General features: G+C 35.7%; 2 protein-coding genes across 2 annotated transcripts; one reads left to right on the top strand and one right to left on the bottom strand.

The window, feature by feature from the left end:
* Nucleotides 789–4,366, top strand: LOC109231508 (zinc finger CCCH domain-containing protein 52-like). The gene is made up of 5 exons (XM_019397168.1): nucleotides 789–886; nucleotides 2,952–3,062; nucleotides 3,307–3,461; nucleotides 3,517–3,744; nucleotides 4,191–4,366. Exons 1-5 carry the CDS (start codon nucleotides 789–791, stop codon nucleotides 4,364–4,366), a joined length of 768 nt encoding a protein of 255 aa, XP_019252713.1.
* LOC109230960 (protein N-terminal asparagine amidohydrolase) lies at nucleotides 6,549–12,595 on the bottom strand. Its single transcript, XM_019396463.1, has 9 exons — nucleotides 12,379–12,595; nucleotides 11,372–11,557; nucleotides 10,049–10,113; nucleotides 9,863–9,962; nucleotides 9,724–9,762; nucleotides 9,443–9,628; nucleotides 7,926–8,104; nucleotides 7,330–7,449; nucleotides 6,549–7,221 (listed from the first exon to the last, which is right to left on the bottom strand). Exons 1-9 carry the CDS (start codon nucleotides 12,442–12,444, stop codon nucleotides 7,077–7,079), a joined length of 1,086 nt encoding a protein of 361 aa, XP_019252008.1. The 5' UTR covers nucleotides 12,445–12,595; the 3' UTR covers nucleotides 6,549–7,076.

Genomic DNA, 13,431 nt, shown 5'->3' with positions numbered 1-13,431 from the left:
CTACCCCTACCCCCCCCCCCCCCCCCCCACCACTTTCTTCTGTGACCATATAACATATTCTCAGTTCATTATATGTAGGGCCAAAATTATCAACTTACAAAAAATACCATCCGATCCGAAGTTCACTTGTTAGTGACAAAAACAAGAAATAAATGATTTTGCATAAATTATCGGAGGTTCGTCAGAACTGTAAAAAATGGATTATACAGAAGCATCAAAATAGAACATACAAAGTAAGTAAAACCCGATGAAGCAATAACAAAACTGTGATGAGACCATGGCAATAACAAAAAATTTCAATTTCTCCAGCAATTTAATAAGATGGATATCAAGATTCTTCAAATTTTCAAAAATCTAATCCCAGAACCAATTAGATTAATTTCGATATCACATTCCAAAATTTTGGTTTTAAAAAATGAAGTAACCAACAGAGGCTGAGACGCTGCTACAAAGGCGTCACACAATGGAGCACGGTCAAAGGGAACATGTGCACAAAGGTCGCCAGAAAATTCTTCGACAAGATTCCAATCAAACACCAAGTTCGGAGTTTCAGCTATTTATTTCGTCTCCCTTCCGGATATATAAAATAAAAGGAAAATATGAAAAAGGAGAACAAATGACTCGAGGAAAAAATGTATTTCCGGTCAGATCCAGTAAAATCTAGACCCAAAACTTCCAAATCTCCGGCCTCTTTTATGTATTTCTCCGGATCCGTATATAAAAGTGTATATAGTAGGTATAGAGAAAGGCGAATAGAAGGCGTGAGGTGACAAATCTGAAGGTTCTCCATGGTTTACGGCGAGGTCGCCGGTGGAGATTTCGGCCATGGTCATAACAGTAAGGTGAGGAGAAGAGACGAGGAAAAGAGGAGAGAGCGAGGTCGCCGGTGGATTTTTCGGCCATGGTCGTAACAGTAAGGTGAGGAGAAGAGATGAGGAAAAGAGGAGAGAGAGAAACAATGGGGGTGGACTTCGGGTCGGGTAGTATTTTTGTAAGTGAACCGGGGCAAAAACAAAAGGAATGTGTCAATTTAATCTGGCGCAGCCACGCGACACTCTGTTAAAACTAAGGGTATATTTGTTTTATAATATAACTATAGGGTCTGATATAACCAAATAATATAACGAAGGATATATTTAAACTATTTTCAATAGTACAGGGATATATTTGACCCTTTTTCGTACTAAGCACTTGCTAATTTAATAAAGAATAAATAAGAAACAAGCAAATTTTGATTACTATATGATGTGTATCCTTTGATTTTCTATAGATTTTGTTATATTTCTGTGCACTACATTAAATAATAAAATAACAACTGTAATATTTATTAAAATAGTATAATATATATATAGATCATAATTTTATAAAATTAGTGCTCTGTTAAATTATCCACGTATGGATGCGGGTTCTAACACTAGTATTAGTAAATTGAGGGCATTATCATGCAGGGAGACTCGAAATTATTTCCATTTTGTAAATGATGTTGAATCAAGACTCAACGAAAATATGGACGGGTTATTATCTTATCCATGAGGGCTATTTATTCTTCTGATTGAATATATAAATGTAGATATAAGTTCCTCTCTCTCGCTCTGTCGGCCACCTCAACATGATGAAGGAAATTTAAGTCCTTGTAGCATTTTCTCATTGTTACTAAAGGTTTTAATATAATATACAAAGCTGAATTAGAAGAAACCACCTATAATTATGATTGATTTCTAATGTATTGGTCTATCAATTATGAGCCTGATTCTTTCGACTTCCTTGCAAATGTGATATTTTTCATCTCTTGGCCGAAGTTTCACAAAAATGGTATGGATTCAAGTCATTCAAGTTAATGGGTTTTTAAAAAAGAAAACGTGTCATTTTTTTAATTTGGTAGTTTTCCGTTAGGTGGAGGGTATTTTTAAAAAGTTTGGTTAACAGTAAGGGTAGATGCGACCCAATAGTATAACGGAGAGTAGATGCGATCCATATACCAAAGTAGAGGGATAATTTTGGCCCTTTTCCCTTATATGTATATGTATACTTGAAAACACAAATTCATACCTTTTCTTTTGTTAAGTTATTAGATTTCTTCTGGGTATATTTTTCTTTTAGTTCATTTTTTCCGTGTAACGAGCAATAATGGAGTTTGGGAGGAAGAGTAGAGTAAACGGTTCTTTTGGTAGCAATGGGGGCATGAAGAGAGCAAGAGATGGTTAGTTTTCTTTTCTAAGTCTTCTTTTCTATGCACTTATTATTGTACGCCGTGTTGTATTTAGAAGTTTAAAATTGTATTTTCTAATGGAATGGGGCAAAAATGATAATATAGAAATTTAACTGAAGCATGTTATTAAAGGCGAAAAGCGTAAAAAAAGCTCTAAGGTCCGTTGGGGCTTTAAGCACAAAGCGCAATTAAAGCGTGAGCTTTAATGAAAAAAGGCGCAACCGGGGAAAAAGTAAAAATATGTGTCCAAGACTAATAGTTAGTATAAGCATAAAGAACAAATATATGGAAAAAGAAATTGAAAAAAGTTACGATAAAACGAAATATCAATTGTTTAATATCGCCATTTTAGGATTACGCTCATTGGCAAGGAAAAGTATGCCTTAGAGCCTTGATGCGACACCAAAAGCACCCACAAAGCAAGGCGAAACGCTCAAAATGTTTTGAGCCTCGTTTCAGAGCTTAATTGCGCTTTAAGCGCGCCTTTGACAACACTGAGTCTGAAAGTTGAGTTATTTTGTGGTTAGAATGATAAGATTATGGTTTCCTGCAATATGTTATAAGTGAGTAACCTTCTATGTAACTAACCGGAACATCCTACGGTGTCTTTGCATATCTTTTTTAATGAGTACAGTTAAGTTTAGGTGATTTTTTGAATTTTTATAATGATAAAATTGTGTTGTATGGAGAATTGTACTGTGTGAATATATGAATCTATTTAATATATTGCAAATGCCATTAGAAATTATGAACTGAAAAGAAATAATCAATCTTTTGCAACAGAATCAGAATCCTTTACTACTGGTGTAGGAGTAGTAGGAAGCAAATCAAAGCCATGCATGAAGTTTTTCAGGTTTCATGTTTAATCCATCTTCTTAAACTGATTTATCTATGTTCTAATGTTTTGTAACGCTTGAACCTTATCATTTGGAATAGCAAGCTAGTGATTTCCAGCAGCAAGCAGAATTTTATTTTACAAGGCAAATGTTGTTGGAGCACTACTTATAATGTCATCATGAAAGTAAAAAAGGGAAGGAAACAAGCACTCTCTACCTGCCCCACACGCGTACGCTAACCATTTTCCTGATGTGGTGTAGCACTTCCGGATGCTCATTTGGGGAGGCATGTCATTATGTTCCTGGCTACACTGCTATGAGTCAGCTATCAAACATGGGTTCGAATCCAGCAGCTCCAGTTGGAAGGAATGGTGCCTCTTTTAGTGATGGTCCTGCTCCAGCTGTGAAGTCTAAGTGTTGCAACACTGCGGAAGGGTGCAAGTTTGGTGATAAGTGCCACTTTGCTCATAGCTAACTCCGGATACCTTGAACCATCCCGACCACTACCATTGGTATATATAGATGCCTCTCTTGCTGGAGCGATCATAGGGAAGAATGGTGTGAACTCAAAACAAATATGTCAGCTTACTGGTGTCAAGCTCTCTATAAAGGAGCACGAAAGAGATACTAATAAAAGGAATGTTGAGCTCCAAGGAACCTTTGATCAGATCAATCAGGCCAGTGCCATGGTAAGGGAGCGTAAAAATAGCACGGTCTAGCCAGTTTTCGAACTGGTCATTCAAAAATAGTCAGCGTTTACCAAATCAATGATAAATAGCCACTATTTTGCTGTAGCAGAGACCGGTCCAGCATAATATACTGGAGTTCGGTGCACCCGTGTATGAACTTCCAGCATATTATGCTGGAACTCCAACACACGGAAAGTTCCAGCATAATATACTGGAGATTCGAGCACTTGTGTATGAGCTTCCAGCATATTATACTGGACCGCTATATTTTGCTGGAACTCCAGCATAATATACTGGCGTATTTTTCGGGTTTTGAACAGTGTTTTCCCTCAGATTTATCTTTACATGAAAAGTGGCTAAATTTCGATTACTTTTGAAACTGGGCTATTTTTAAACGACCACTTGTAAATCTGGCTATTTTTGAATTTCTCATTTCCAATATTGATACACCTACAGGTGGGCCAAAGAACGCCGCTCCATTTACTCGGGGTTCCAGTGGCCCATTTAAGACAAAGATGTGTGCACATTTTGCAAAAGGCTTATGCACGTTTGGAGAGAAATGCCATTTTGCCATTGGCTTGATTTTCATACTCTCTGTATCAGCAAAAATATTGTTTGCCAATAGGAGATAGAACAAGGATAAACCTTGAAAGGATATTGTTTGTGCTGTATTAGTGTATTATTGCTTGTATTAGACAGTCCATTCGTCACCGGAAAACACAAGTCCTTTGGTAGGATCTTGTTATTGCCGCCTTAAAATAATTGGATTTCAAAATTGAGAAATGTTAAAGAGCTCATAACAAGCCCCCTTTATATCTCTGTTTAGTAGTATTTTATTACGTAGTAGCTAAGAATAGCTCTTGAGACTCAGGCAACAGTATCTACTCACTGAATTAACAGGAGCTCTAATGGAAATTAAGCAAACATCTTAACCATGTTGAAGGTGTTTTATTCCTTTTGTTCCACAGTACTACCATTTGGAAAGTTAAAAGATGTTTTTCTTTATTACAATTTTCCCAAATATTTTAAAATACTAACTATCGTAACTTAAAGTACTTATGCATTTTCAAAAAATTTAATTTTATTAAAAACTAGATGATTTATGTTCGAATTAACAATTAGAATTAAATTGTTTGACTCTCGTACTTTGAACTCCTAGTATGAACCCATCACTTAAAATGAAAGACAGTAATATAGTTTGATTCTTTTGTCCATAAAATATAGGGGTTTTGACACAGTTAACCACAAAAACAAAACTATTTACCCTTATCTACCAATTTGTTTCCCTACCCATAAATTAATTACATTTTCTACCCATAGTAGGTTTTATGGGGAATTTTTTCTTTATTCTCCAATTCTTTTTTATTTCTATGCTTCTTTTCTTTTCTTTTTTCTTTTTTTTCTTTTCTCCTTTTTTTCCTCTCGTTTTCTTCTTATTTTTTTCTTTTTTCCTTTTCTAATTTTATTTAACTTTTTTTTTTTATATTCTTTTTCTCTTCATAATCTAATTTCATTTACTGTTTCACTATTTTGTATTATTCTTTTTTTTTTTATATTACTACTAAAGAAAAATCAAATTGTGTATCAATTAAATGTAGCTCATACAACCCAAAAAATATTAACTAATATATGATACCAGTATAATATATAGCTACACCAACAGGATTACAATTGTACGCAAAGAGTTAAAAAAAATTAATTCAATTATTAAACTGAAATAATATCAGTTGTTAATAAAAAATTCTAAAAGGATCTAATTGTAAGAGTATAACGTTACATCATATAGCATACTATAATTTTTATTTTATTTTTGCATTTCCAATTTGCCCCTCACACTGTGTAAAAGCTTAAAACAAATTAAAAAGGAAAAGGCAAGTGAATTTACGGGTAATAAGAATACTATTATAGTATATTGTATACTATTACATCATATTGTTACAGTATCTTGCATATTATTACAGTATACCATAACAATATATTGTATACTATAATAGTATATTGTTGCAGTATAACTATATACTCTTATAGTATATTAGTATACTGTAGCGGTATACTGTTTTGTAAACTATAATAGTATACTGTTACAGTATAGCTATATACTCCTACATCATATTGTATACCGTAGCGGTATATTGTAGCTGTGTTCTTCGATTTTCAACTGAAAATTTCGATCTCAATCACCTCAAATAAGCTCCAAATACTATCAAATTTCAGTATGAACTTCCAGAAGGTACTATAAGCAATATTTAACAGCACCCACTTTGAATCAAACAAGAAGCTTCAAAAATAAAATTTTCTCCGACGAGGTGGTGGAGGACGAAAGGCGTTTATGAAAGGAACAAGCGAGGACGATGATTAAACTTTGTTATGGTTCACTAATGGAATGAATGAAGGTAGATTTAGTTAGTAGCCTTTATGGTTCTCTTTGCTACTTTTGTTACTTTTCTTGTTTCTTCAAAATATTCCTGAAATGATCTCCGCTTAGTGTAGTATTGCTCAATATTCCTTTCGAAGTCAAACTGTAGATATTACAAACCGATAAGGAGAACAAAAATTACAACCAAGAACTAGCATTTGAATTTAATTTTATTTTGTTTTCTTTCTTGAGAAAATAGCTCCTTCCCGTTGTAAGCCTAACAAATAGAACCTTATTGCTTTGATATTATTCATCGCTTCCATCTTTGGCAAAGCAACAACTGGAATTAGCGGGTAAATAGTTTGGGCCCCATGAGTAGGAATAGTAGTTTGGGTCTGGACATTGAAGGGTAAATAGTTTGAAATTAATGGATATAAAGTGAGATTTTCTCTAAAATATATACAAAACATATACTGTAACCTTAAAATTTCACTTCTACAATGGTAGTTCTCCGTTCCTTTCAGTTCCGGAATTGCCAAACTCTCTGAAAACCAATCATTGTATCAAACAATTAATAAGACAACACCTAACAAGAAAATTGACAATCATTTCAAGTTTTGGCTCATCAATGGAGCATGTGAAGTTGCGAACGGAGGTCTTAGTTATAGCTGCTACCTTATCCTATCCAACAATCTATTAGGAAATCCAATTTAAAAAATTGGCAAAGTCATTTCAAGCTTCTTTTATCAATAGAGCATGAAGAGGTAAGTCTAAGCTATGAATCCTGCCCTTCTCCACAGAAGCAGGGGTGCCAGAAGGAGAGGGGGGATATCACCCTTGAGCTTTTTAAACCTTTTGAAGATGGAAGGAAATCGAAGAAGTTAATGTACGATTTCCTCTTTCAGTTGTACCAGTAATATTAGAACATACCATAAGACATGCACGACCTTCATTTCCCCTAGAGCTCGACCTTGAACAAATCGTCCTTAATCAGTGTATGCATAAGATGAGCTGCTGAATTTCGCGCGGTGCCTCACCCAACTATTATCTTCTGTCCTTCGAAATATACGTGGCTGTTTGGAAGGGAATGTTTCTCTCCAATCTGGGTGTTGGATTAGATAGTCCCACTGCCTGTAGAAAGAATTTGTTCAAATGATGTTTCACGTGGATAGCCAGCTGACATATCCGTGAACGTGGGAAAGGAACTAGTGTGTCATAATTTTGGAACTATTGTAGTACCTTTTTAGGCCATCCACGAAATCTGGAGCCTCGGCAGAAGGAGAAGTGGAACATGTAAGAAGGATTTCTTGGTCAGATAAATTCTGTAGCATGAGCGCTATATGTATCTTACGCATGCTCCTATGTCAATAAAAATGGAGTTCATTAGGAGATATATTTAAAACATCAAAGAGGCCTAGCTTTAGTGGCATAGGCAAACAAAAAATGTGTAACCAATAGATCACAGATTCGATGACAATGGTGCTTTTTAATACCAATTGTCCCACTTCTGTAGGTTTTATCAATTGTTAGAAGTCATAATCTTTTTTTTCCCTGCTTAAGTTAGTTAAGTTAAAGTTAGTCACTAGTGTCTCAGGTGGTATATAGTTCACTAGTGTCTCAGCTGGTGTAGTTATGTATCTATATATTACTCTTGCAGTTCATCTAAACAAAATTAAAATATAGAGAAGGAATTTAGCTGACAAAGTAGCTTATAACGAATTCAGGGAAGGCGACAAACTGAGAAATGACATGACAGGATAAGAAATATAAATCATGAGTTAATGTTGAAAAGCAGTAAAACTATAAATAAAGAATCCAAAGGTAAGCAGTTTTACCAAGTGCATGGAGCAATCCCGAATTGGTCATTCTGAGTATCATATGTCTCTAATAATCTTCCTTCCCAACTACGGTCCTCAAAAGCTGCAGTCACTCGTATTCTCCTAACAACTTCATCAGGACATCTTGTTGTTGCATCAAAGCTTGCTGGAAAAATAGACCCAGTGGCAGTTTCCACCTAAGCAAATGAAATTTTGAAAAATTTAAGAATCTCCACTCTAAAAAGATCTGCAGTTGCTGGGAAAATTATACTCGAACAATTGTTTCTTTGTTACAGAGGAGAACCAAAAAGTATTGATGATCAGCCGACTGACTCAAGGCTCAATCCATAATCCCCTGGATGTTTTCAACATGCCAGTCAGTAATGGCGAGAAAACCCAATAAATCTTTCTCCTTATCGTGTTAGTTAATGTTTACTTTCCTTCTCTATATGTATCCGTTCTTGACTTCTTTTATTTAATCAAGTAATAAGATTTTGTTAAGAATTGGGAAAAAAACCCGTATACAAGAAGTATACCCAAAGTAGAAAACCTTACAAAAAGATATGGTTTTCTACAAACGACTCAGAGTCCTCTAGAACCCCACTTGTGGGACTACACTAGATATGTTGTTGTTGACACAGAGTCCTCTACACTTACGGAAACCTCATGGGTGCAACAAAAAGAAACAAGGGATAAGAGGCTATTCCTCAAGTGAACAAAATCTTTCTCTATTCCTTCAAAAGCTCTCCTACTTTCTCTCTCTCCATATGGTCCACATAAGTGCTAGTGAAGCAACATCCCACGCCATGTGTCTTCTCTTTCATCCACTAAAGGTCCAGCTAAACAAAACTTCTCTGATGTGTCCTCTGTTAGCTGTGCCTGGATTTCTCTGATGTGTCCTCTGTTAGCTGTACCTTAACAGCGAGACGCCATCCAGCAAGATTAGCTGTGCCTGGATTTCTGTTAAGGTCCTGCTCACACATGTGTCCTCTTCCTCAGATTCTCACCCGTCAAGATTACCCCCATCGCAGCTAGCCACGTGAAAAGCACATCTTTCTCAGAACCCTAGGGATCCACCGAGAGGTATGGAAAAGAAGATTCCCCACTACCCAAAAGATTCACAATAGGACTTAACAGAAAAAACGCCATTATTCCCTACCCCCTCTCCAAACATCATAGCGAGCCTGTGGCACACTTTATTTATAAAGCAGCTCAATCAACCTTTGGAATCATGTTACCTCCCAATCTTGCAAGTTCCTTCTAAAGCTCAACTTTCGATGAACTTCTCCACCTTGAAGTCTTTGTATCCATTGAACAGACATCTCCTTTTGGACATTGCATCTTGGAATATTGAGGTATCATGACTGCATAATAAAGGCTATCTTTTTTCTGAAATGGTGAACCCCCCTACCCAGGAGCCGGATAATCAGTCTTTTCCCACTTTGCTCCATTGGTGATTTTACCACTAAGCTTTCCCTCCCTTGTCCTGTGATCATCAGCGCTATAAACTAAACTGAAATCCAAATAGAGCTTACCAGCAAACCAGAGAAGATGGGGTATGAATTTCCTTCAGAATCTCGTCTTGTATTGTGCCCAAGAACATGAAGAGTGTGAATCTGGAACTTCATATTACTCTTTGCCAGGCTTTCAACTATTTTCTTGCACAAAGGGAAGGAATAGCCCTCCAATTCTGCATGACCTTCCGTAATACCATTAACATGCTGCATAAAAAGCCCAACAGATTCAGCTTCATTAAGCCTCTAGATGACTCACTATCTCACTGAAAATCAAAAGAAAAGCGGAGTCTTGGCCAGACTTTAGGCGAGCCATCATCAAAGCCACCAATTAGATGAACCTGCATATTATACCCATCCAATGTCAACATCCAAAGTGAGTAAAGAGTTAAAAAAGTGAGTTACTAATGTTGTTAGACATCAAGGATTAGAGAAGAATACATCCAACATGGCATCTGAGCTTTGATTGACAACAGATGCCAACATCTGGTCTAGGCCAACATCAACAATATCTGGTGAATCCAAGTGAGCAACAGATATCCTGTGGCGAAGTCACAATCACAATAGTTAGACTTAAGCAGCATTGTACTGCAAATAATGACGTCCTGTCTAAATAGTTTCTCTTACATTCCACTTTTTTGGTTTCTTATGACAATGCCTACACAAGTTGTTGCCTCATCCGTGCCAACCGCCTATGTTCAAGAACAAAGGAAATCTTTTAGAACTTCAGCAGAAAAGAGTGGAAATTTTTGAAAAAAATTGCTGCAGTAGATCAACATTGTTTGAGAAATGGAATGGTCAAGAAATGTGCTCTTCAACGTAAACACAAACAGAAATTGCAACAACTTTCAGTAAGTTGGAATTATTTTTACATAAATGACCACTTGAGGTGCAGCGTGGGCCATGTGGTTTCTCTTCAACGTGGAATGCTTTGTGCATCGGCCTGCCCTAAGTGACCTATGAAGCAGAAATACATTCAAGAGAAACCACATGGCCCACCATCAAACATATCCCTCTAACTTCTGCTATAGAAGACAGAAATGCTAAGACAGTAATTAAAAGAGAAATAATTTGACAGAGATGTACCGGAGAACTCTTAGTTATGCCAAGACAAAACCTTTAGAATGTCATCACAAGATCACAATTATTCCTGATGATGAAAACAGAAGTTCTCCAAAATGATAAGAATAAGGATGAGGCACACAATAGTCAGCAGAAAGAGGTTTAACAGATGCATCCCAGCAATGCAGATGAATCTCTTAAAGCTATAAACTCTCGGTGGACAGAGGAGATTTGAGCATGGATGCTTCAATTAGACAGGATCAGGAAAGTGTCCGGAAGAGAGTCCAAGTACTTGAAAGGGAAATAACAAGTGCTAACACAGAACACCTGAATCAGCACACCATAAGCATAGTGGACATCTTAGATCCAAGTATATCTGCAAGGTGCACATATGGAATAACATAATGCATTTTACCATCCGGCAGACTGAGGACTGCATTGCCCTCGTGCAAAATATTCAATCTGATCATCCAAATGCATCGCTTTCCCTCTAGGCAATTACACTCTCAACTGTTAAGGCTAATTTATGGTCTACTACTTCCCTTTTGTTGAGCATAAAATATTTTTTCTTGCAGCAATGGGCACGTTTAGCACACAGATACTCACAGCCTTGCCCAATTTTATAGTGCTAAACCTGATAGTTATAGGCAATGCCTTCTCTAACTATTTAGAAAGATTAGGTAATATGCAGCAATCAGCATATTGTGGCACGAAAAGTGGGCGATAAAGACAGATCAGACAAGAAAAGCTCCTTTAAATCAACTTCTCTCCTGCAACTGCAAGTCTGGGACTATGAAAAAAGAAGGAAGAAATCCAAATGGGGAGAAAGGATGAGAAACAAGGTCAGATGTCACTTCAGTAGGATTGTTATAGAAAGCATGAACATACATCGACAAGTGCAGGATCCACAGTTGCATATTCTCTCTGGAAAATGTAAACCCATCTATTATGTCTTAATATACTCAAACTAGAGTCTTTAGAAGCAGAGAACTTCCTTTCTTCAACATCATTCAATGAAGACGAGGCAGATACCAAAACTGGATGCTCCATTAAAGCCGTCAGGATGTCATGTTCCTGTTCATATAGGATGTTCTTATTAAGTAGCTACATAAAAACAGAAAACGGGACTTTGTATCCATTGTAATACAGAGAAAAAGTTTGACGTAATGAGATTTCAGATTCAATATTGATAAAGACTCCCTGTGAAACTAATCTTGTTGGTTAATAGGACTCACTAAAAGCAACCTCCTCAGATATATCTAAATCAATTAAAATTGGTGAATGGCACATCAGTTATATATGCATCGCCAAAAATATTTGCCTGTGATAAATACTCCGCCTGACACTGTTCTAACCACTGGATTAGATTATAAATTGATTCTGATTATTTATTGTCTAAAAATTGATAAGATTATGAGTCTGTTTCAAGAATAATAACAATAATCATATCTCAAAGATTACTACGTAATTTAACTGGAATAAAGAAACTGAGTATGTCAAATGTAACAATCCAAACCAAACAGTCCCTTTTTAATGCAATGTACAGATAACAACAGAAAGTCTTTTTCTCTACTCAACCAAATTGATTCTTTAGACAATCTAAGTCCAAAAGAATGAACAAAATAATAATCAATCAACATACCGAATATGAACAAATTTAACCCCCCAAAAAGGATAAAAGGGGAAAAAGGTGGAGTCTTTACAGATTAGAGGACAACAGCATTACTATAAATCAACCATATATTGTAGAAGACACATTTATCTCAAGGGTGAAGAAGGGATTAGTTGTAAAAGATTCATAAGTGGGTGCAACCCTCAATTAAGATTGAACCTATACCTGAAGTTGGATTTTTGTTAAATTAAAATAAAATAAAATAAAAGAAGTTAGACTATACCTGAGACTGAGAAGAAGAAGAAGAAGAATCATCTGTAGGGAAAGGAACTCCACCCACAAAAATCATAGTGGCGTTTATGTTAGAAAAGAGAAACAAATTGCAGAGGATTGTCTTTTGAGATGCAGAGCTGAAAATCAAAGGCGCAGAGAATAGAGATGACCAGAGTGGCAACGACTGGACTTCTCTCTTCTCTCGCCCTTCGTTTGGTCGTCTTGAACAACTGTTTTGTTTAAAATGACTATTATGTCTCGCGTAAAATTTATTTTTTAAAGTCAAAAAAGGCAAACGATATTTGGGTAAGAACCTTCGTGCTTTTAATATAGTATATATATAGATATAGATTTGTTTATGGTTATTATTATAAATAGAGTTTTTTTAAGGTGAATGTCTATATTTCAGAGAGATTGTATGGATTTTAGTTGGTATCTAAATCACTCTTTCCCTATAAATAGAGGGGTCATATTCCATTGTAATTTATCCCAAATCAATAAGAATTCTTTCTCCGTATTTTTCTCTGCAATAATCTTCTTCTTCTTTTATTCTTTTATAACACGTTATCAGCACGAGACTCTAACCAATTGAGTAGAAGCTTTGGGATTGAGCATAATGATTGTCAATTGTTCCATGAACTTCATTCATGATTAAATTCTTGATTTAAGGTAAGTATTTTACTTTATTTTTCTCTTTTGAATTCTTGACATTCTATAATTTGATTTTAAATACAAGTAAAGACGATAAATTTTGATTGTAACTCTAGTGGAGTTTGAAAGAATTATAACCACCTAAAGTGGTAAAATTTCTATGACTTGCCATGATCAAATTCATGTATGATTGTGGGCAAAGAATTAGAAACTCGTCCCGTCGAATTTGCTTCATTTTTATTCCCTTAAGAGAATGTAATAGCAGTATGTGATAAGTCGGAAAGAAGACAAAATTATTACTATGAATGTATCAATGGATGTGGACGTAGAAATTGACGAAATTATAATCGTCATCATTGTGGTAACGAGATCAATAAGGATTCTCAAAATAATCCTTCACTTTGTGAAAGTA

The sequence above is a fragment of the Nicotiana attenuata genome, chromosome 8 (assembly GCF_001879085.1).
Source record: "Nicotiana attenuata strain UT chromosome 8, NIATTr2, whole genome shotgun sequence".
Classification (NCBI taxonomy): Eukaryota; Viridiplantae; Streptophyta; class Magnoliopsida; order Solanales; family Solanaceae; genus Nicotiana; species Nicotiana attenuata.
The sequence above is the reverse complement of the archived record's forward strand: the minus strand, read 5'-3'. Positions and strand labels throughout refer to the sequence as shown.

Coding starts and splice junctions, on each gene's coding strand:
- LOC109231508 (XM_019397168.1), top strand. CDS start 789: ATGGTTTACGGCGAGGTCGCCGGTGGAGATTTCGGCCATGGTCATAAC. Junction 3,063..3,306: donor CCATGCATGAAGTTTTTCAG/GTTTCATGTTTA, acceptor GATGTGGTGTAG/CACTTCCGGATGCTCATTTG. Junction 3,745..4,190: donor CAGTGCCATGGTAAGGGAGC/GTAAAAATAGCA, acceptor ATACACCTACAG/GTGGGCCAAAGAACGCCGCT.
- LOC109230960 (XM_019396463.1), bottom strand. CDS start 12,444: ATGATTTTTGTGGGTGGAGTTCCTTTCCCTACAGATGATTCTTCTTCT. Junction 10,114..11,371: donor TGGATCCTGCACTTGTCGAT/GTATGTTCATGC, acceptor TCTTGAACATAG/GCGGTTGGCACGGATGAGGC. Junction 9,629..9,723: donor TTGATGATGGCTCGCCTAAA/GTCTGGCCAAGA, acceptor CTTTTTATGCAG/CATGTTAATGGTATTACGGA.